At 38.6% G+C, this 22,207-nt stretch overlaps 1 protein-coding gene across 1 annotated transcript in view; it reads left to right on the top strand.

The window, feature by feature from the left end:
• The first annotated feature begins 545 nt into the window (after nt 1-545).
• Nucleotides 546-22,207, top strand: part of ACYP2 (acylphosphatase 2) — a 46,730-nt gene continuing 25,068 nt past the window's right edge. The window contains exons 1-3 of the mRNA XM_059828560.1: nt 546-682; nt 1,325-1,341; nt 3,613-3,722. Of these exons, the coding sequence (XP_059684543.1) occupies nt 613-682; nt 1,325-1,341; nt 3,613-3,722 (197 nt within the window). The 5' untranslated portion in view covers nt 546-612. The remainder of the gene's footprint in view (nt 683-1,324; nt 1,342-3,612; nt 3,723-22,207) is intronic.

Raw genomic sequence — 22,207 nt, 5'->3', positions numbered from 1 at the left:
TCATCCGCCTTATCAGTCAAAATTACCTCAGTTCAGCAATGCATGGCAAATACTTTCTTGTTTCAATGATTCTTGTAAATCCCTGAGAAAGGCTAATGCTGGTTACCTGTCACGGGATGCTGGAGGTGGGAAACCTGGTTGGGTGTACACGCCTACTGCACCAGCCCTGAAACAGGAGACAGTCTCGTTCAGACCTTTGTTCTCTCAACGTATTTCTACCCTCAAATGTAAGCGGGAATAATGCCTTTATGAGGGCTCAGCAAGTACCTCACGACACGCCGTTGGCTGCAGCTGCCGCAGAGCGCTTGTACTCCGGGTGAGGCGGTGAAGGGCCGCGCCTCCCCTCAGAGCTGCGGGCCCCGTCCCTCACGGCGGGAGAGGTGTTCCCCGAGGGCGGCTTCTCCCGCCCCCAGCCAGGGGTCGGTCTGCGGTCTCGTGCCCCCCGCCCCCGAGCGCCTCCCTGTGAGGCGGCCGCTTACGCGGGAAGCTTGAGCCTCGCGCGCTCCCGTCCGCTCGCCCGGGGGGGGGAGGCGGCGGCGGCCCCCCCTCGGCCGCGGCGCGGAGAGCAGCGCACTAAGCAACAGCGGCTCTTCCTTCGCCGGCGCGGCCACCATGTCTGCCCTGGCGAAGGCCTCCGGCGCGCTCAAGTCGGTGGATTACGAAGTGTTCGGGCGAGTGCAAGGTAAGGACGGGCTCCCCGCCGGGCGGGGGTGAGGGGCGCCGCACTCAGCCGGCGCCAAGGGCGCGCGGTTGTGGCGGGCCGCGCATGCGCGCGGGGCCAAGTGAGGCGGGCGGGGGCTGAGGCGACGGCGTCGTGAGGGGCAGCGGGGTTGGCGCGGGAGCGGCCGTCGCCTCCTCGTCCCCAAGGGGAAGGGGGAAAAGGTTGTAAATATGCCCCCGCTGTAAAGCTTGTCCGGTTCCCTGGGGAGCACAGGTTCTGTCAAGAGCACTTCCCGTTACCCGCGTTTATGCTCGCGTCTTCTGTCAGCGCGGTTATGTGGGAATGCCCTCCCGCCCCGGCTTGGCAGCAAAACTCGAAAATTAAGTCAAAGGCAATTTTCGTACTGCAACATCTTCATTAGAGGAAGATACATGCGCTAACTGCGTTACTGAAAATAATCGTTTGTCCAAGGGAAGGCCCAAGGCCAGCTTGTTTGCAAATTCTGTGGAGTTTGCCCAATGTTAAAGTTTCGTAACTGCTCTCTGAAATTTCTGTAAGAAAAGATCACGGATGACTTGTATGCAGTTTACCTTAATATAAAGTGAAATTCCTAGGAGTGGTATCTTTTCAAATAATTTTAATGTCTTTTTCTTTCTTTTCCAGGTGTTTGTTTCAGGATGGTAAGGCAATGTCTGATTTACCAGTTCTACCTTACAGTATAGTATTTCCAGTGCTAAAAATACAGCATCAGGTCTGTCGAGTATAAACATATCCAACTGCTGTTTTGGGTTCTAGGTCAGATGGTTAAGTATTGCAAGTGGATTTAAAAGGAGAAAATATTTGTTTTATATTACTGTTATATTAAAATGGATTTTTAAAAGCTTCCTATGTGTTGCTTGTTTGTATAGTATCTAAAGATTGTGTTTGGATTACTTGTGATAAAACAGCCACAAGAGCATTATAACATGTTAATCTTTGGAAAGGTTAAATCTGAAGGTCTTGATATTAGCTTCTGAAACAATGTGTTCCAGTTTAATTTTTTTATGGCAATTATAGTACCAGTATGTAAAGAAGCTTACTGTGTTTCCTTGTAACCACGTGCTACAAACATGCAGTCAGTGGCTCATATCCCAGCTAAACATCTCCACCAGCTCTGAATGTGCAGCAGGTACTTTTGCATTTCACAGGAACCCAAGAAACAACAGGACGCATTTCAAATAAGAACAGGTTTTTTTGTTGGAAAATAGTGGGCCATGCTTAATATTAGACCTAAAAGTTTTTGTGCATAGTTTATATGTATTATGAAATAGTGCAAAATTGAAATGGATAGAGGATTACAATATAGTATGTCTCAAATTTAATTATGTTTTCAAGTGGAGAGTGTATGTCCACACAATGTGATGGGCAGGTGCAAGCTTGCTCTGCCTTGTTTTGAGCTGACCTGGAGCTATGTGAACATACACCGCAGTGCCAGTCCCGAGCTAGTAAGCAGTATTGAGAAACAGGTTGTCAGCTGCATTCCCATGCTTTTGGACAAATTTGTATGGAGAGGCTGCTCATAATCAACTTGAAAAATACTCTTTACAGTTAGCAACACCTTTTCACTGCCTAGATTACCCCCAAATTTGTTTCATCTCTTGGAATGTAGTCATACTGACCTGAAGTTTGGCTGCTGGCATTAGAATAAGTGTCTAAAGAGACTGATTACACAGTCTGCACAGCTAGTATCTGTGTACTGTTTTGGGTATTACTGCATATACTCTAAAATGTTTGGTGGCTACTTCTCATCAAAATGTATTGAAAACTCTCAAATCTTACTGTTTGAGCCATCAGTCTGATGTTCTGTAATACAAGATAAAAACATGGGCTGTGTAGGCTTATACCTCTTTACTAAACGTGCAAGAAGCAAAACAGAGGAGGTACCTTTAATGTAAATAAACTTGCTATTCATAAAATGGAGTACTGTGTATTGGCTCATCGTGTTTGTATTGTCCTACATGGAACAAAAAATTAACGGATTTCTGCAAGACAGGCTTTCTGTTCCCTACCATTTCAGTGTTCAGAGACAAATTAGGAAAACCGTGCATATATTTCATATGTACATGAAAGACAGAAAATGAGAGAGTTTAAAAAAAACCAACAAACTCAAAAACCAGGGTACTTGGAAGTTCCTGATTTCTTCACAAGAAGTGAATAGCTGGGAAACCATAATTTGTTGTGGTATTGCAAAAATATTAGAAAATGAGTACAATTAGATTATGAGCTTTGCTGCTGTTTGTTAGTAATAATGCAGCAGCTGGGGGTGGAACTTAAGGGCTGGAAGTCAGGTGGAAAGGATTTCAAATGAAATTAGAGAAAAGGAACTATGAAGTTTGTACATGTAGCAAATTTAATGAGTTTAGACATGGTGATTGTTGAAGAGGCAAATGTGCAGTGATAGGAGCTACAGAAAGGAATAGAGTAGGTACAAGGGAGTGGTGTGAGATTAGTAGAGTCCTTTGTGATCAAAATTGTGTTAAAAGTTCCTGAAATAAGGGGAACAAGTCTTCGGCCTCCCTGTGAATGAAAAAGCCTTGCACCATCAGAGGGTTTCTATGCAGGTATGTATGATAAAGCGAAGAGGAAGGTGACTTTTATTACAAGCAGTGTCATGTCTCGGTGGGAGCCATCACATGTATATTTTGAAGAAAAGTATTAAAATCTGTGAAAATGGAAGTGGGAATTAACTCATGCATTCATTATACATACATAAAATCTCGTTCAAAAGTAGGCTGCTGCAACTTCAGAGCTGACAAGAATATCTTAATGCCTGAGTATGAGCATCATCTATGGATTTTTTTTCCCTTAAGTGTAGGTCTTAAAGCTATGGAAATGAAAGTGGGGGTTTAAGTGGTATAACATGTAGCATATGTGCTGACACTGATTGTCCTTTTTATTATTTTTCAAATCAGTACACAGAAGAAGAAGCTAGGAAATTAGGAGTGGTTGGCTGGGTTAAAAATACCAGTCAAGGAACTGTAACGGGCCAAGTTCAAGGCCCAGAAGATAAAGTAAATGCAATGTAAGTATTTTTGTGGTTTTTTTAGTCTTACTGAAGTTATTTACAGATACATTTTTAATCCAAAGTGACAAGTAGATTCATATGTCAGTAATGTAACAGTACTTTCAATAATCAGGTTTGGTTTTGAGGAGTTGAGGAGATAAAGACTTTTTACAGCTTAAAAGAATGTAAGCTTTAAAAATAGCATGTAGCATCAGCCAGTTTTAATTTCTAATGTCACACAGTTTGTCAGTGTATTTCCCTAACATACTCTTTTCTTGTGAAATGAAGAAAAAGCCTTTATTCAAACACGTGAGCACAGGTCTGGTTTTTAATTCTTCAAAACATCTCTGTAGAGAAACAGACTGAAGAACTTCTTGAAATGCTTGCTCAGCCTGTTCTTAAATCAATTTAAAGGAAACTGGGTGTAAGTATGATTCCACCACCACACGCGCACACCCCCCCCCCCCCCCCCCCCGAATTTAAAAAAAATTAATAAGCATTTCAGCAAAGGCCTGTAGTCTCTAGCATCTGGAAATGAATTTTGAAATATTTTGGTGTCTTTAAAAGAATGCATATGGTTTTCTTTATTAAACTGCCAATTTCCAAATGCTTACAGCTATCACTCTGAGGAAGCAACGCCTGGAAAAACACAAAGCCCAATTCAGTTGCTTCCAACTATAATTTTTTGCAAGCGTATATAGGGAGATTGTTGGGAGTTTTTAAAAATCCTTCAGTGGTTTGTGCTCTCAACAAAGAATGAGGGATGGTAAAACTTTCCTTTGTGAGCTTTATTATGCATGAGCAATTATTAGTGCAAATTCTGCCAGCACTTTCTGATACAGGAATTGCTTCAAAACTGACTTAGATAAAGTGAAGTTGGCTTTCTGCAGAGAAAATAGTGTTACACTTTCTGCTAAAGAGTTTTATAGATGATTATCTAATGTGACAAAAGTATTTGTAGTCATTTTCTTTGGGTTTGAGCTTAACATTAGGTTGCTTATCTTGGGCTGCAAAACATTTACAAAGCCAGAGAAACATCAGTTGCTTGTTTCCTAGGTCAAGTTTATACTTACTTTCTGGAAGACCTTTGTTAATAGCCTGATCTAAATATTTTGTAAATTTAGTATCTTGGTGCCATCTCTCTAGTTAATTTAGAGCACCGAAAATGAATGTGTGAAAAATCAGGATTTGGTTTCTATTTGTTGGAGTACTTTTTCACTTAAAAATTTCTAGTCAGTTTTTATTCTCATTAAGCAGGTTTAAGTGAAAGCACAGCTTAGCTCCTGATCTTTCTTGTATTTGCATGAACTAGGATTGCTGCAGAATGCAGTGTTTTCATCCATCCTTTTCTCTTTTCCTGTTATCTCTGTCGATGGGATTTAAAGGAAACTGTGCTTACCCTAACACCAGAACGTTTGTGTGTAATAGGGGATCTTGCAGTAGAGCTGCAAAATTAGACTAACAGGACAAGGCTTGTTCTCAAAGATGTGTTGGTATACAGACTGTTCCAAAATGAAATACAAGTTTTTATTTTTCATTGTTACACAATTTTAAGTATGGTCAGCAAGCTGGATTGCAACCAAAAAAAAAGTTGAAGCTTTTGATGTACATTGTGTTTGATATTCAGAGTAAATAAAGTTGTTTTGAGTTGCTGCTGCTTGATTTCATGCTGGAAATTGATGTTTTCCTCTGATGTGGGAATAATGTTGCAACGCTGAAGTTGAAGTATGATTTTGAAGGATGTGTTGAGATATAGATTATTAAACTGGAGATCCTACAGTAGAATGTTGAAGGAGAAACAGTTCACTTTTCTGTGCTCTGATATATCGAAAAGGTAGTGAGTTTATTTTTGGCATTAAATTGGTGAACTTGCACATGAAAAGGGAGCTATTGTATATGAACAGCTATTTTGAAAGGCCCTTATTTCTCTCTATTAGTACATGTTAGTAGAAGATCAAAATAGGTTTGAGGTTTTGAAGTTTTGTCCAGAGCGTACAGCATTTATTGTAATGCTCCGTCATGCTTCCTAGGAATTCGTAATACTGTGTTCTAGATTCAAGTGTTACTTAAAATGCTGTAAACAAAACCAAAATGAGACTTGCTTCTGCTATGGCAAATTAATATAAACCAGTAATCCTAAATGTACGTTTGTATTTAAACTGTGATAATAATCAGGAGGAAATTCTGGCACCAACTTCCTGTGGAAGCTCTGGTTTGTATTTGCTAGATATTCAGAACTTGAGACTGTATGTGTATGACACTTCTTAAAAATCTGGAAATCTTGTATGGTCAAAGAAATTCAACACTTTTCAGAGAAATATTGTACATGAATCAATATTGTAAGATATTTCCAGAAAGGTTCCTGGTGAGTGCTATTTCAAATAGTGGAACAATGTGTTACTTTGTAGAAATCTTTTGAGAATAGTTTATGCAGTGTCTTTTGGACAGGTATCTTCACACTTGCATAAGTTTCCAAATTAAATTTTAGGTACAAAATAGCCTGTTTTTCACAGGTGCAGCACTTGGACTTTTAAAAAAATCACATATTAATGGTAATAAAATGATTTGTCAGTTGTTTTACTGGTTCTGGCTTGTTAATGTTGGTATTTTTTTGGGGGAGGTGGAAAGGCTGTTTTGTTCTATCATAAACAATCTTTGTCTTTTCAAGATGCTAAATAGAATCAAGAACATAGACTAAAAAGAGAGTAGGGATGCCATTAGAAAGTGCAGTTGTAGAACAGGTAAATAGAAAAAGCAATATGGGAGGGAGAAGAAAAGGGGTAAGAGTTTGAGAGGAGGATAAAGATAGGGAAAGCATATAAAAAAAAAAGTGGGAAAAACACCATGAGGCAATTCAGTGTTACCAGAAGCACAGAGTGAATAACAAAGCATGCCTTTGTTCTGGAGCAGTAATGCGGCAAACCTCTAACCCAACGGTTTTCCAGCAGCAGTCCTTTGCTCTTGATTTTCTGACCCTTTTTATTCTATTTTTGTATCACTACTTGTATTGTGAGGCACAGCTACAAAGCATCCAGTACAGGCTCATAAAACAATTACTTTGCATGTGGGGTTTTTTATGCAGGCTGCAAGGTAAAATATAATCCGGGAGGAATTATGATAGTGGTCTTGGTGATCTATTTTAAGCATTATTGTAATGCATGTATGGAGTTTAGATGGAGAGTGACCATAACCAGTATAAAGTGGAGAAAATAAGATTTAAAGCAGCAGAGTTGGAGGTATGACTATCCACCCATACTTAAAGCTCTCTGGTGAAGTGAGAGCATGTTAGAGAAGATCTATTCTGAAAATCCATTGACTAGGTAAGCTGATGATCTTTGGAGAGCCTTGGGTAGTCAAATACAACTTTATTGCATTAGAACTGAGGGATTAGGTGTGGGAAGGCAGCCAGCAGCTGCGTTATCTACTGCTGCTGATGCAGCACAGAAGAGTGTTTGCTGATGCAGGGAGTGGGCTGTGAGTTTGGTTCCTTCCATCCTGCCAGGGAAGAGAACTGGCCTCTTTTACCTGAGCCTGGTGTAGTTTCTTAAGCAGTGTGCTGAAGCCTGGATTTTATCCTAACACATGGAAGTAATTGTTTCCCTGCAGACATAAAATATGATTATGTTGAATAACTTTGAAAGATAACATGCAAAATAGAGTTTGCTCTGGAGCATGTAACAATATAGCAGGGGCATTCTGACTCTTGCAGAAATAAGTGGAAAATGATAGGTAAGTATGAAGGATTGGGGCCTGAAAAGTGTTGCATATGCAAGAAGTTGTATTCCTTATTGGACCATTCACTTAGTGTTGAACATGGGTATAAATTTGTTGAAGCGGTGCTGGGAGGCTGACTTCTTTGATTTACATTCTGGGGTGGTGAAATCCTGATCACACTGAAAACTGGCAAAATTTACTGACTTCCCTGAGGCTAGGATTTCAGTGTGAATTTCACTGAAGTGCAAGAAGCTTAAGGTATGAATGAGCAGTTTTTGATTTTTAGATGCTTCATTTCAAGATTTGTCTTCAGTTTCTTTTTAATGAAAAATTTTTAGGTTCTCAAAGATCAGGTGACTTTTACATAATGTATTTTGAAGTCAATTTTTTATTTTAATTGGGAGATCTTGCAGACCATTTCAGAGGGTATTTTTAAGAAGTCTTGAGAACTTTTTACCTGTAAGCTTGCTTTAACATACCTTGCTTTTTAACCTCTAGATGGAGCTGTGTGTTCTGTAGATACTTTCACCTATACATGCTTCATTTGAAGTGAATCTATTTTTAGACTGTTATGGTAGAATCCATCTTTTTCTTCACTACCTTTTTCCCTACTATATTTTATAGTCCTGTTTACTGCTACTGCTCCACATAGATAACACCCATTATCCTTAGATACTAAAAGCTCATTTTCAGTCTTTTACCTGTCTGTAAGCCAAAGAATACTAAAGAAAAGCAGAGTCACATCATTTCTAAAATATAATGACATAAGGTTTTATGGTAACTGAAGGCGTTTTTGCCAGCCCAGATACCATTAAATGGGGTAGAGGAGGTAGTCCTCTGGTTTCTTTTTCAGGAAGACTTATAGTACAGGGTTTTTCATTATAGTATCTTGTGATATTTTTTCCATTTTATTTATTAAATAAGGTTAGAGCCTTCATAGTCATTGTGGTTGTTGCCATAGCAACTTGCATTGACAGGCTAGAAATCACTTTCCTATGAGAATTTTTTGAACTTTGAATGATGATGTATTACTTAGTTATCCATTAAAAAAGGAAGATAAGACTTTTAGATTGCCAAGTTCAGAATTTATTCCAAAAATGAAAGATTTCAGATCAGGCTGACGCTAAAATGTAAAAATCTTAGGACATTTTTTAGACACAAGTAGTGTTTAACAGCATAGTAAGTATTCTTCCTGTCTTTCTATGAGGCATGATATTAAATATAGATTGCTTGTCTTGAAAATGTTTTTAATTAGTAAATTAATGTTCATTTACTTTGAATGTTTTAATTTTTAATATAAATGTCAGTTAAGAGTTAATATTAAATATGTGAATGACACAAGACTTGAAAATTACTTGTGTGTATCTGTATAGAAAAAACTAGATTTTTACCATGTAAAAGGGGAGAAGGGAACTCTGTATTAGTTAATATTGCAACTGCCATTCTGTCTGTTTCATTAGTCAGATGTATCCAAGATTCCTGTCTGTACCAACTGGCATTGAATAAATACTTTTTTCCTCAATATAATTTTTAAATTATTTGCAGAGAATAGCCCTGATGGCATGAAATAGAACTAAATGCTAGTAGAAAAACCCACTCCGTATTTAGACTATGACTGTGTTCTTTGAGCAAAATTCTAGATCTTAATACCCAATTTATGTTGCGATATAAAATGAACAGATTTTAGTCTGTATTTTGAGGCTTTTCTCTGTTTTAAAGGGATATTTTTTAAAATTTTCAGCTCAATCTAAATGTTGTTTAGGAGAATAAACTGTAACACTTCTTTGCATGTGAACCTAGGCATAATGGTAGAAATTAGTCTGCAGGGGACACTTGTACAGACAAGGAAGTGGTTTAGGTTTTTAGATACATTTGAGATGTCTGTGATATGCCCAGAAGCCTGCTATTGAAAAGAAGACAAAGTGAAAAGTTCAGAGAGGTTGGAAGTATTGATGGATTAGGGAGAGAATATGGAAGTCAATTTGGGTTTGGCAGCAGCTGATCTGTAAAATAATGTGATTGCAGACTGGGAATCAGTAGATTCAAGAAGTGGTGAGTAACATCAGACTAGCAGAAAAGGTACAAAACTTCCAGAGACACTTTTATGTCTGGGGAGCAGAGTGGCAGCATGATACAGTAACCAAAGGTGTGCTGTAACAGGAAAAACTGGGAGATTGGTCCTAGAGATAGAAGGAAAATTCTGAAATCTGTTAGTGTGGTATAGGAGAATGTCAGAGGGATCAGCTAATTGGGGCGGAAGTGAAACACCAAGGGGGGGTTGAAACCAAGTTTATGGTCAAACATGTTAGAGAGGATTTAGCAAGAAAGACCGTTAGACCATCTTAATACAAATACTTCTAAAACAAATTAAGTAGGCTGTGAGAAGTTCTTACTGTTATTGAAAGATGAATGCAGTTGTTCCCAAAAAAGGCTCCGAACTCATAGGTATACATTTTCAGGGTTGTATTTATTAAAAGATTGTAAAAATTTATTACTGGAATGATTTAATTACTAGCCATGTTTAATGAACACACTAGCTGAAATTCCATTGTATCTTTTATCTGATCAAGGAATGCATAGACCGAGGTGAACGTTAGCATCCCACATGTCTAGAAAAGCATATAGACACAAAATTGCAACTGCTAGATTTGAAGTTGATCATGCAAAAAATACTGGTCATTATATGCTTCAGTGTTACAGAAAACCTATATAAAATTATGAGGACTAATACTTTTTGCCATGCTTATTTTCTGTAATTTTCTATAAAAATACATCTGCTTTGATGCAGAGCACTTAATGTTTACCTTGTCTCTTGTCAATGAGGCAGCTATGTACCATAATAATATGGCTGAAATATTTCCTGGATGTGCTGTTCTTGGGAAGCTGACAGTGATATATTTTGAAGGAAAGGGGAGAGGGAAATTCACATTCTTTATGCTTTCTTTTTACTTTGCTAAAATTTGAAATAGTGAAAAAGGGTTAGGATGTGTTCTCATTTATGATTGTAATGAAGTACAGTTTTTACATTAATCACTGCTGAAGGTGATTTACAGTATTTCAGTGACTGAATAGCAACCAGATGACAAGAAAAATGATGGGGTTTTTATAGTTCAGTGTGGGTCCAAGTATAACAAGCTCAGTTTTCTTGGTTTGTTTTTTTACTTGTTTAAAGGTAAAACTAACGTATACTGGAAAATTAAATTCTCTTAAACTATAGTCTTTGTGGCTGGTATAATGGTAGATGTGACAATCTCTCTTCATACCGAATGTTTGAGATATTAATTTCTTATCTGTGATTATTAATTTGTTGCTTAAAATTGACAGGCTAAATTGTGCACTATTTAAGTTAGGCAGGCTTAGAGCTTGGTCCTGTAAATTAAATTCGCTATATGTTACTGATGATGGCCTGGAAAAGAATGGAATTAAACCTTCTTCTTTGGGGTTTTAGCAGTTCAAAACTAGATAAATGAAGAACTAATTACAGTTTATTGTAGCAACTCTACTCTGTTTGCAAAGACAAGGAATGGGTCAGGCAAGTCAGAAGATGCTGTTTTCTGTTACTGGTTTCTGAGACTAAAACCAGTAAGATATTAATGATACTTAGCTGGAGGAGAGAGCTGCGTGCTTCCAACACAGAACTGAAGGCCTGGTGGCTTCCCTTTGTTGTGTCCTTACCATTTTATGTTGCGCAGCAGTGCCAACTGTCCTATAGTGAAGTCACATCTTGTTGGCCAAAGGCAATTCTCTCCCTGTGGACCAAGAGTGGTTGAAGGAAGAGAGGTGTAGCTCTTCTCTGAAGGTCATACAACCCACCAGTGGCAGAGCCAGAAATAGAAGTGGACTCCTGGCACAGGTCCTGTCCTTTAGACTGTGCTGGATTGTTACTGTTCTTTACTTGGAAGTACCATAAACCGCTAAAGCTTTTAACCATGGTTTTGTCTTTCTGGATATGGAATAGTGCAAAGAGAATGTTTTCCACACTCCTATTTCTTCTCCTGGTGTATAAACATAGCTGTATGGTATGACCTTGTAGATTTTTTAAAATCTAGTAATTTTTACGGTCACTGTGAATTTGCAGTAGCTGAGTGGAACTGGCATTATTTATAAAGTGTCTGCTACCATTTCTGACCACTGAAGTGTTTGTAGTAATATATTGTGATAATAATATAGTTTCACAAATTATGCTAAACATAGGCTTATAATACAAATAGTTAATTAGGATTTAGTGAATACTGTCTTATTAGAGCTTAATCCTCATGTATTCTTCACCTCCTGAGTACTGGGTTTTTTGAAGGAGTGCAGGCTAAGTCACTTTTGAGAATAAAATTCCTGTTGAAGATCACATGTTCTCATTGACACTTAAGGTTACTAAAAGCAGTGTTTAATTCTCCCAGCTATTATTCTAAAATATATGTTATAGTTTAGTCTTATACCATAAACACAAATCTACTGAGGTATTTTCATTTGTTGGAGGGAGGGGGCACCTCTCAACAGCTTATGGTATTTGATGCTTGAATTGATTCAGTGAAGAATGTTTCTTCCTTCCAGCTCCCTCTGAAGCTGCCAGAAATGTCTGTTTGCTTTACTGGGAGCCATATGACTCCTTTTGTTCATTAAAACTTTAAGGTATTCCATACTTAGCATGTTTGTAGGTCTCTGTAAAGGGGAAAAAAAAAAGTTGCTGCAGGCCTCTCATATGTACCTGGTCTCCTGTTCTTATTACTAGTGAGCATATTAATATTTGTTTATATGTTAGATACAGAAAAGACACAAAGCGGCTTTCCTTTTATGTTGATAGAGCATCTATCAGATGTTATTCCTGCATTTAAATAGGACTGAATTTCTGGAATTGTGCCTCTGGAATAAGAAGTGTTAGTCTACACAGTGTCTTGGAAGAGTCAGTATGTGATGTTGGGCAAGGTGCTTAATTTTTTTTACAGTGTCTCTCTGGCGGCTTGCCTCTTTGGAAATGATGGTTCCACAGGAATGTTGCATTAATGCTTCAAAGTCCTTCAATAGTGTTAATACATGAAGTCCTAATTCGCTACAGAATTCCAGACTTTCATTTGCTTAGCTGATGACTATCTGTGTTAACATTCATTTCTCAAATATCTGTTGCAGTTGAAAGCAAGTAGGATTGCAAGGTTGTATTGGATTGTACTGTAAACACAGGCAAGGTGAACTGTTGACTGAACACTCAATTTAGGGATTTTCTTGATTTCTAGAAGACTGATAACGCCTTTCTTACATCCACACTGAAAAATCAAGAAACTTATTTTGACTCTAAATTAATCTTAATTAAAGCACAGTAACTATTCTAGAGCAACTCTGTGCAGGGTTGGTTGAGCTTTCTGGGAGACTGTTTTTAGAATAAAAATGCCAGTAAGATGTGTGATTCCTACTGGAAGCTTTATTCATTTGAGCATTTTAAGCATTTATGCATTCTTTGTAGTTGATATTACTGGGACCATGTGTAACGCTTTGATATTTTCAAACTGAAAATACTCTCTTATTACTGATACAGTAGGATGTGGAACAGTTCAATGCCATTATTCTGGCTTTTTGTGCTGAAGAAAGAGTGTTCTAGATGTCTTTAGTGTTCCAACACAACATTTACAGAAACACTAATGAGTAAAAGTTCAGCTTAAACTAGTATTTTTAAGAGGTTTTTGTACTCCAGCTTATCAAGTGGAATAACAGTTAAAAATGGATCTCTGGCAACAAATTGGTAATGATCAATAAAAGCATGTACTTGAAAAGTGTAGGTTTCTTTGAAACCTGTTATAGATGCTATATTTGACAAAGCTGCCTGGGTTTTTGCAGTATGAAATAAAACTAGTACTTGAGTGATATAAGGTTCTAAATGTTTGTCCTATCGAATAGGGCTTACTCTGTCAAGATTGCTGAGACAAAGTCTGTGTTGCATTCTGAGGCACAGTCTTCCTTTGCTCCTGTTGAAACAGCCAAAAGCTGTGGGACTCTGTTTTCACAGCAGTGACCCTAAGCTGCTGTACTTTGCTTCTCAGCAGGGTTTTCTAGCTTGAGGGTGGTGTTTCACCAATGATACTCCGTAGCTTCCAGTCATCTTAGCACATGGCAGAGCTTGCTCACGTTTGCCTCTATCAAATTGCATAAACATAATGGGAAGGAAATTAAGAAACTTGTTATTTCCTATGTAGAAAAGACTGAGAAGCTGGTGAGACTGAATTTATTCATGTGTATGGATTACACACATTCCATGTATATAAACTCACTAGAGTTTATATACACAGGCATCTTGGCCACAGCTTGCATGGGATGTTTCAAGCAAGTTCTGAAAATAAAAAACAACTAATGTGGTTCTCAAAGAACAACTTCAAAAATGTAACTTTTTGTTTTGCTTTTTTCTTACTCAAACACATTTTCTTTGACCTCAAATTCTGAAGTGTTTTTTTCTACTGTAATAAATCGGGGCATTTTAAAAGATTTTTAAAACTTCGTTGCTTAAGGCTAATGTTGTTTCAGCAGATTAGGCACAAAAATTGTGTAGGATGGTTTTGACTTTTTTCAGTGTTGTTCAGAAAGCCGTGCCAAAAGTATGATATAAATTCTGGTATGAAAATTTTTGGCTTGGTTTACTGTAAATTCTGATGTTTCTCCCTAGGTAGGTACTAATTGCCATTAGCATGAACCAAGAAATAGCCAGGGGATACCTACACTGTAGCTAGATATCATAGTGGGTCTTTGCCTTCTGAAAAGTGCAAGGCATAAGAATTAACTAACCTTCAGTATGCTGAAAGGGTAACTAACACTGTTTATACAGACTTACAATTTGATAAGGGTGTCCACTTGATGTTCTAACCTACAGAAGCTTACTGAGAAGGAAGAGAATTCAGCTAACTGGTCTAAAAATGGAGATTGAATGTGCAGAGCAATGTTAAAAGATGATTACTGAATTTGTAAAGCCAAGCATTCAACAGTCAGGATAGACCAGAAATGAGTTCTACTACAGTGCACTACGTCTGTTTTGATCTCTGATCTTCCCACCTGATGGCTGAAGGGGTTTGTTTTCCTTTTGTGTGTGCTGATTATATTTGAAGATTAATAGTCCAGTAAGTAGGGAACAAGCCTGTTATGACCACTTTTTTATCTCGAGAGGGATTAAGGGTGTTATTCTGGGTCTAGAGATTTGTGTTTATAATCTGCAAGAGAAAGCAACATTAAACTAATATTAAGGTTGCATAATGTAAGGATGAGAAGACCTCTACAAGAATACTGCTGCTGTCCCCAGAAAAAATGTTATGAACTAGGCAAACAGATTGAGGATTAAGCTATAGTAGCCCTTGCTTCTGGTGAGAAATTAGGAGGGAATATTTTTCAGCTGTATTACATCATGTGTATAGTACCAGATGCAAGAGCTCTTCCATAGGAATGCAAAGATTTTGTAGTCCAAATGGGCAGCGTACAAAGGAGGGGACAGATAGTTAACCATGAATCCTGTGTTGAGTGGGTGGATTTGATTCAGTTGTGAATTCACTAGTGTAATTATGCACGTATCCTATGAATCTTGCTGCTACTGATCTTACCAACATCCTGGTGGTAAAAATGCTGACTTGGAAAAGCACCATCTCTCTAGGATTTAAGCACTTAATTAGCTAGGTGAATCTGGGACTTTAAGCAAAATCTTTGTTACTTAAGCCATGCTGCACAGAGAGCTGGAAAGGAAGAGGAAGCTAGTTAGAGCTTGTTTTATGGAGAAAGAACTCTGAAGCATTTTTACGTTGCTGAGATACCTGTTTGGTTTATCCCACAAATTTACTGTAGCACTGATTTGATTCTTGGGAAAGCTGTGTTCACTTTATTTACCATATTTTTATAGAAGATGAGTATGTTTCACACTTCTGTACTTAAGATATGCCCTTGGCCAACAGGAGAAGAAAAAAATCGAAATTGCTTCTGATATGTTGCTCTTCTCTCTGCCACTATTAGTGCATTGCAGCAGTAGAAAAAAGAGGTATTGATGGGTAACTTCATTATATAATACATAACTCAATTTTACCTTGTTCGTTTTTCCTAACTCCTTCCTCCACTCCCTTGTCTTACAAGCCAGGGAAATAGCGTTCATGTTCTTAATGTGGTGCCCTGAGATTTTTTTCCCCTTGAGCTATGCTGGATGATATCAACTATCCTGTAGAGTTAACGTTACTTTCTGTATCTTTGCCTTTCTGTTTTATGTGGCCCCTCTGAAGGGGATACTGAAGTCTCTTTACAGAGAATCATTTATATAAACTTGGAGAAGACATTGGGTTTGGTCTGACATCCTTTTGCTCTTGAGTTAATTTACTGTATTCACTCTATGTTACTGGATTAGAAGCTTTCTTTTCAAAGCTGGTATTCTTTGTGATTTTTTCCCCGTAGTTGGGGTGAAACAGCTGGCTGTTTTAATCTATAATGAATGCTCTGCTTGTGTACCTTAGATGCTTTCCACTGGTGTTCAGACTTGTGTTCCTATGTGGTGATGCTGTGGGCTCTTCTTGCTTGTTTCCCCACTGCTAAAGGAACAAAGAAAATCAGTCTGGAAAAAGTCTGGAAAGTATTCAGAACTTAATGAAAGAAAAGCAGGCTTTAAAATGGGCGGCTGATATTGTGTTTGGAAAAACATTCCTTGAACTCCCAATGACCATTCTGATGGGAGAGCGTCCTGGACAAAGTTTTCCTTTCCTTTTTTGACTCTAAGCCATAGAATTTTAATATTTACTAGAAAACAAGCCATGTGGAGCAACAAACCCAGTCTATTCCAGCTCGTAAATCTCCCAGCAATCATGTAATGAGATTTCAGTCATCATATTTTTGGACTGGAGCAGGTTTGGTCTACCATATAGGAACTCAGCTGAAATCCTGTTATGCTGTACAAATGTTAATCCTGAGCCTCTGGCCCTGCTCATAGTATAATATAAGCCATTCCTTGAAACTACATTTCAAGGTCAGTACTGGGAAACTTTTCAGACAGCACAGCTATACCCCACTGTCAGTTTGTGTAGGTTTAAAATCTTTAAATTTAGATAGCTCTGTACTTTGCAGAGGGGATTTTTAAGAGTTTAGGCAAATGTGGTGGTTTGGCTCTGTATTCTAGGAGGGGTGGAGAAGAGCAGCTGGCCGCTGCCAGTCAGAGATCTCCCTGACCTCCCCTGCTTTTGCAGGCTGGATGCGGGAGCTGGAGCCTGGAAACAGATCTTCCTTGTCAGTCAGGGGGCTGTAAGGACTCTGGCCCTAAGGGGGCTCTGCAGAGGCTGTTGCAGATCCAGGAGTGTTGGAAGGATTGGTCTTGAGCAAGTCTGTGTAGCACAACTATCTTGGGACTGTGAACTTTGAAAGCTCAAGCTCCCCAGCAGCCTCATAGACAAACTGGCAGCATATTCTGATGAAAACCACTTCGGAGTACAAATTCAGTTCCTTTTGGAAATGAATTTGTTTGAACTCTTAGGTCAGCTGCCTGTTACACCTGTAACCTATCCATGCTTGGGAGTATATACACAGATAGAATTTTTGTTTGTGCTGCTGCAATATGGATATGCTGTGCCCTACTTGGCTGGGAAATTGCTTGAGCAGTATTATTCAGCTTTAGTGATAGGAAAACACATTTGCTGTTCCCTGCTTTTCGTCACAAACATCACTTGTGTGATGTCTACTTATGTTTAAAAAAGTCATAGCTAGGATGTGGTCAGCTTTGCAGAAATTCAGGCAAACAGGGCTCCCATGATGCCTTGCAAAATGACTGCTGTCCATTTGGCTGCTTTTCCAGATCTTTTTGTTAGAGCATGAATTGCCATATTATATTATCCTGCTGCCCTCACGAACACTCGGCAGTAATCCCCATGATGTGTTGTGTGAGACCTGCTAGGGAGAGCAAAGCTGGTTGAATGCTGGCTGTCCTAGTGATGAACTCTGCTAACACGGTTGTATTTATTAGTGTTTTCAGCTTTCCTCTAACTGCTGTATCCTGTCAATTAGGGGAAAAAAACACTGAATACTAGCATGAGTGAAATGAGATGCATCTCTTCTTGGTTTGAAGGTGGAAGTGCTTTGCATGCTAAGCGTGCCAGGGATGTCAGGATATGTATCGGGATCCCCTGAAGATCAAGATCTAATGGATTTCTGTATTGTCCAGTTCAGACAACACATCAACAGTTTTGTGTGAAGTTCAGCTGTCAGGACCTACTGTTACCCAGCCTAGGGGGTGTTTGATGCTGCTATTGCAGTTAATTACATCATAAATACATCAGTAGCAATATAGTGTAACTTCAAAAAAAGATGGAGTTCATATTTACCTTATACTATTGTAATGGTGCTGAAATTGGAAGTTGTGAAGGTACTGCGTGTATCTGGACTGAGTGCTGAGGCAAATTTTGGTGAACACTTGTCTTAAATTCCTAGCACAAATGTGAATTAAAATTGAAAACAATTCCGTGCCTAGCTACACATAAATTATTCCCACACTGTACATAGAGGAACTGGGGCACAGAGCAGCATCAGTACAGTCTCGTACAGCAAATCCATGGTGGAGTTGGGAGGGAGGTGTGGGACTGTTAGTATCCAGTCCTGCACTAATCATTATAATAAAGTTTCTTCCTTTCTGTGCATTGGTTAGCTAAAGTCAATAAAGCACTGAAGAACAACACCTTCCTCTAAATTTCAGGGTATAGCATGCTTTTACCTAGTTTCCAGTAACTGCATTTGGACTGTTTCAAACTTTCTTGTTGCTTTGTTGTATCAATTGATTTCTCTGGGCCACCTGGAGCAGTCAGTTTCTGCTAGGTTCCGAAGAAATCGTATCTTCCTACTTTCAAAATCCCCCTGATGTTAAACAGTGTAAAGAAAAAAAAATTATAGGCTTTAGTCAGTAAGGACCCCATTCTGCTTATTAATGTGTTATGAGATTCCTACTACTAAAGAACAGATAGTAAAAATTAAGCAATAAAGCCAGAAAATGAGAAAGTATTAATTTACAGATGGAAACCTGTAGCACAGAGATGACGTGATTGGCTCAGTCGCACAGAAGTGTTGCAGACTCTGAATTCAAGTTGATTCCTGACTCTCAGTCCAGTCCTTCACCACTCTATTCTTTGTCCTTCTGATCCTGTAGTTTAAAACAAAACAAAACTGTTCAACTTTGTCTGTATTATATAGCTATTAATAAGAAAACAAATGCCTTCTGTAGTTCTTGCACAGTAGAAGTAAAGTGATTATGTATGCCAGCTGGCAATTTTTTGTTAATGCTAGCATTAATAATAATTAATTGGATAATTACTTAGAAATTTTCTTTCTGGCTCATGTCCATATGGATAGTATAGGCAGAAAGTTCTGAGCCATAGCAATGTGGAGTGGAACGTATGAGCAATTAATCGTTTCAGTGAGTACTTGTAAACAAGGTCAGCTCAGCAGGCATTCAGGAAATTTCTTATGAAATGTGATGCTGTCTTTATTATCCTTTTAAATGGTTTTGGTGTAGGACTGGAACAGCAGGCAGGATTTATCTCTGCCATGCTGTTTGAGTACATACAGCAGTTTTCTGAGGACTTGCAGACCCATAGATAACATTTAAAAACCAGACCTATAGTCTTTTATTAAAACTGTATGTTATTCTCATCTTTTAAAAGCTGTTCTTTTGCCTGAGTTTAGTCACAACAATTCAGTGACTTTAGGTTAACAAAAATCTATTCAACTTAGTGTCTGGTTTACTATTTTAGCTAATACTGAGATGTTCCTGTTATTCCCAACCAGAAACACATAGAAGGCTGACGATGTAAATATTGAGCCCCACACATTCTGAGAAATGCTAAATATTTTGTTTGATTATGTTGGGAGTGATCTAATAGACTTAAAAATAATCTCAAGTTTTCTGGTTGTCAGGCATGTAAGGTATGCTTGCTGGAGTCAAATGGAAATTGCAAAGTATGGTGTACATATGGGACCTGGGCATGAAGCAGCGTGTTGATGGGATAGGTGCCAGTGTTTTCCTTGCCCAGTGAGTTAAAATTCCATGTTGCTGTCTGGGATTGATGTGGGAGGGGGTGCTGGAGCTTGTGGGACAGCACTGTGACCTGTGCAGGGAACACTGAAGAATCCTTCCCTCTAGAAACCTGCCTGATGCCTTTACCCTGACAACAGTGCCCCTGAGGAAGCCACGCTGTGCTATTGGCTCTCCTCTTCCTGACTGTGCTTTAACTATCCTCCCAAATGGAGGTAAAAAAATTCAGTTAATGGCTGTAGTTGGAGTCTTGCGTGGAAACTTGTCTTCTCCCAAGGGGATCGTGTCACTGGGAGCGTGACTCCCTGTAGAAAGGCGTAAAAGAAGAGGTCTGTGTTACCATGTGGTTTGAAAATAGAACTTACTAAAATGTTCTAAATGTTTTTCCAGCTAATGTGGCTATCAAGAGTTATGACATTAATCTTGAAATGGATAGCTTCTGTATGAATATGGAGCCCAGGTGTCTTCAGTGGGACTCCATTGGTGCAAGGGTCTGTCTGTGCATATCTCCCTGACTGCGCCATGGCACTTGTTATGGGAAACATTTGCCTTACTCTGCTTCATTGTCTGTTCAAAATCATGGCATATGCTTTGAGATACAGGGGACTTGACAGGAATAGCATATTTTCTTATTCTTTGCCAGGTGATATGTGCTGTCTAACCGATTATTTTTAGTGAAGAAAAGGAACAGAAATGCCAGAGCACTGAAGGCAGTAAAAACGTAGTCCCTTTGGTTAATGTGAGTCAGTGTTCCAGGGTAGCAAATTGTTTGCAGCGGTGGTTTCCCTGGTAGGCAGTTGCTTATTGTTGCTGTTAGAAAAACCCTCAAAGGACGAAGTGGGAAAGGAGAGAGAACTTACAGTACTTTAAATAATGCGTTGATGTCAATAAAGTATATCTGGTATGTAGCAAGTGTTAATTTTAAACAGGTGTCTTTAGGTAGAAATAAGTTCTCTGATCTACACCTCCTAAAATACAACGCAGAGTTGTCATGTTCAGCTGGTCACAAGATTAGGCAAATTCGCCAGTGAAAGTGAGCAGTGCTGAAATGGACATGAACAGAGGTAACACGGGCTTGCCTGAGGGTGGAACACACAGTCCATTTCAAGTTAATGTTGATGCCACTTGTTTAGAGCATTGTGGTTGGTAACCCTCTCCTCTCAAACTGCCTCCCTGTTCTTAAAGTGGATCAGCAGTGCAACATGCCAATGGCTTTTGGAATTAATCTCAAGGTCACATCTAAATACAGAGTACAAAATGGAAGGGCTGTGCTACATGTTCCCCCCTCCCCGTCTGCTGTAGGCAAGCATAATTATACAGTTATCCTGCTCTTCACAGTGAACTTAGCATTTTTAAAAAGTTGCTGCATATTTAAAGAAAACAAAATTGTAGTCCATGGCAGTGTAACATAAGCCTTTTACCTTTGTTTAAAACAAGCGTTTATGTTTAAATAATTAGTATACAAGAAAAATTTACCACATTTACGGTAACTTGTGCATTATTACCATTGTAGACAGTATTTCAAACAGGACCTTGTGACCCTGTTAGTTAATTAACTCTATAGAGAACAGCAACAGTCTGTTTTGTGAAGCCTGTCTTCAGGCATACTGGTAATATTTAATTCAACAATGACTCAGTAATTGCATCTTGATTGACTGCATTGCTAACTAAAGATTTTTGTAACAATACTTCATGTTTTTTTCTTAAAGCCCCAATGCTTGGTACCTGTTATGTAGGAATTGAAGTTCTGTTTTAAAGGTTTTCAGCCTTGCATATTGCAGACAAAAAGTTGACATTGTTAAAATAATGCCAAAGGCAAGCAAAACCTCTGCATTTTATTTTAAAGATCTCATAAGATTTCAGCTGGTCTCATGATTTTTCTGGCATTTGATTAGTAAATCTGAATGAGTGGATTAGTAATAATCTTCAGTGAAAAGGAGATACTAAGAGTATTATGAATAGTTTCCAGGTATTTCTTGTTCTGTACCGTATCTCTTCAGGTTTATTGCACATTTTGTTGTTCTGATGTCTAGTTCTCCTAATAAAGAAAAAAGGATGGTAAAAAATAAAGAAAATAACTATGTTCCAGTAATGCCAAGATATGTTTAAGTCTTTTATTTTTTTACTCAGACCAAGTGTAATACTAATGACAAATTTGAAAAAGCAGATCCTGAATCCATGTTTGATTGCTGGTTCAACTGAATTCTGGATTGTTTCTCTGGGAAATATCCAGCCAGAGCTATATCTGAATCTAGAGAGGGGTACCAAAATTCTTCAGCCTCACAACAAAGTTAAAATATAGTGTGTTGTGCGTAGCTTATGAACCAATGAGTATGGTGTGAAATACCAACTGCTTCATAATTAGAGATTGTCTACAGCAGGTATCTCATGTGTTGCTTCTGAATGTGTTCACTTCTTTCATCCATTCAGTATTCCTTTCTTCATCTCCTGCAGTCTGTCTTTGAACTGTGGAGTTTTTGTATCTTAGGATGTAGGGAAGTATATTTAGTTCGTGGTTTGTGTTGTGTTTCTCTTCCTGTAGCTGCATACAAAATCCCTCTTGATTTATCACATTTAATTTATGGTGGTCTTTAAACTGCCTGTCTCCAGTGAAAAAATACATGTGTACATGGTAGGGTTGTTAGAAGAGGACTTTGAGTGTTGTTGGGATTAGTGTGTGAAGAGATGAGACACAAACTGCTTTTGGTAGGAATAACCTTTAAAAGTAACATGGTGAACTATAAATTACATGTCTAATGTGTAAGATATGGTGAATGGAGGC

The sequence above is a fragment of the Gavia stellata genome, chromosome 23 (assembly GCF_030936135.1).
Source record: "Gavia stellata isolate bGavSte3 chromosome 23, bGavSte3.hap2, whole genome shotgun sequence".
Lineage (NCBI taxonomy): Eukaryota > Metazoa > Chordata > Aves > Gaviiformes > Gaviidae > Gavia > Gavia stellata.
The sequence above is the reverse complement of the archived record's forward strand: the minus strand, read 5'-3'. Positions and strand labels throughout refer to the sequence as shown.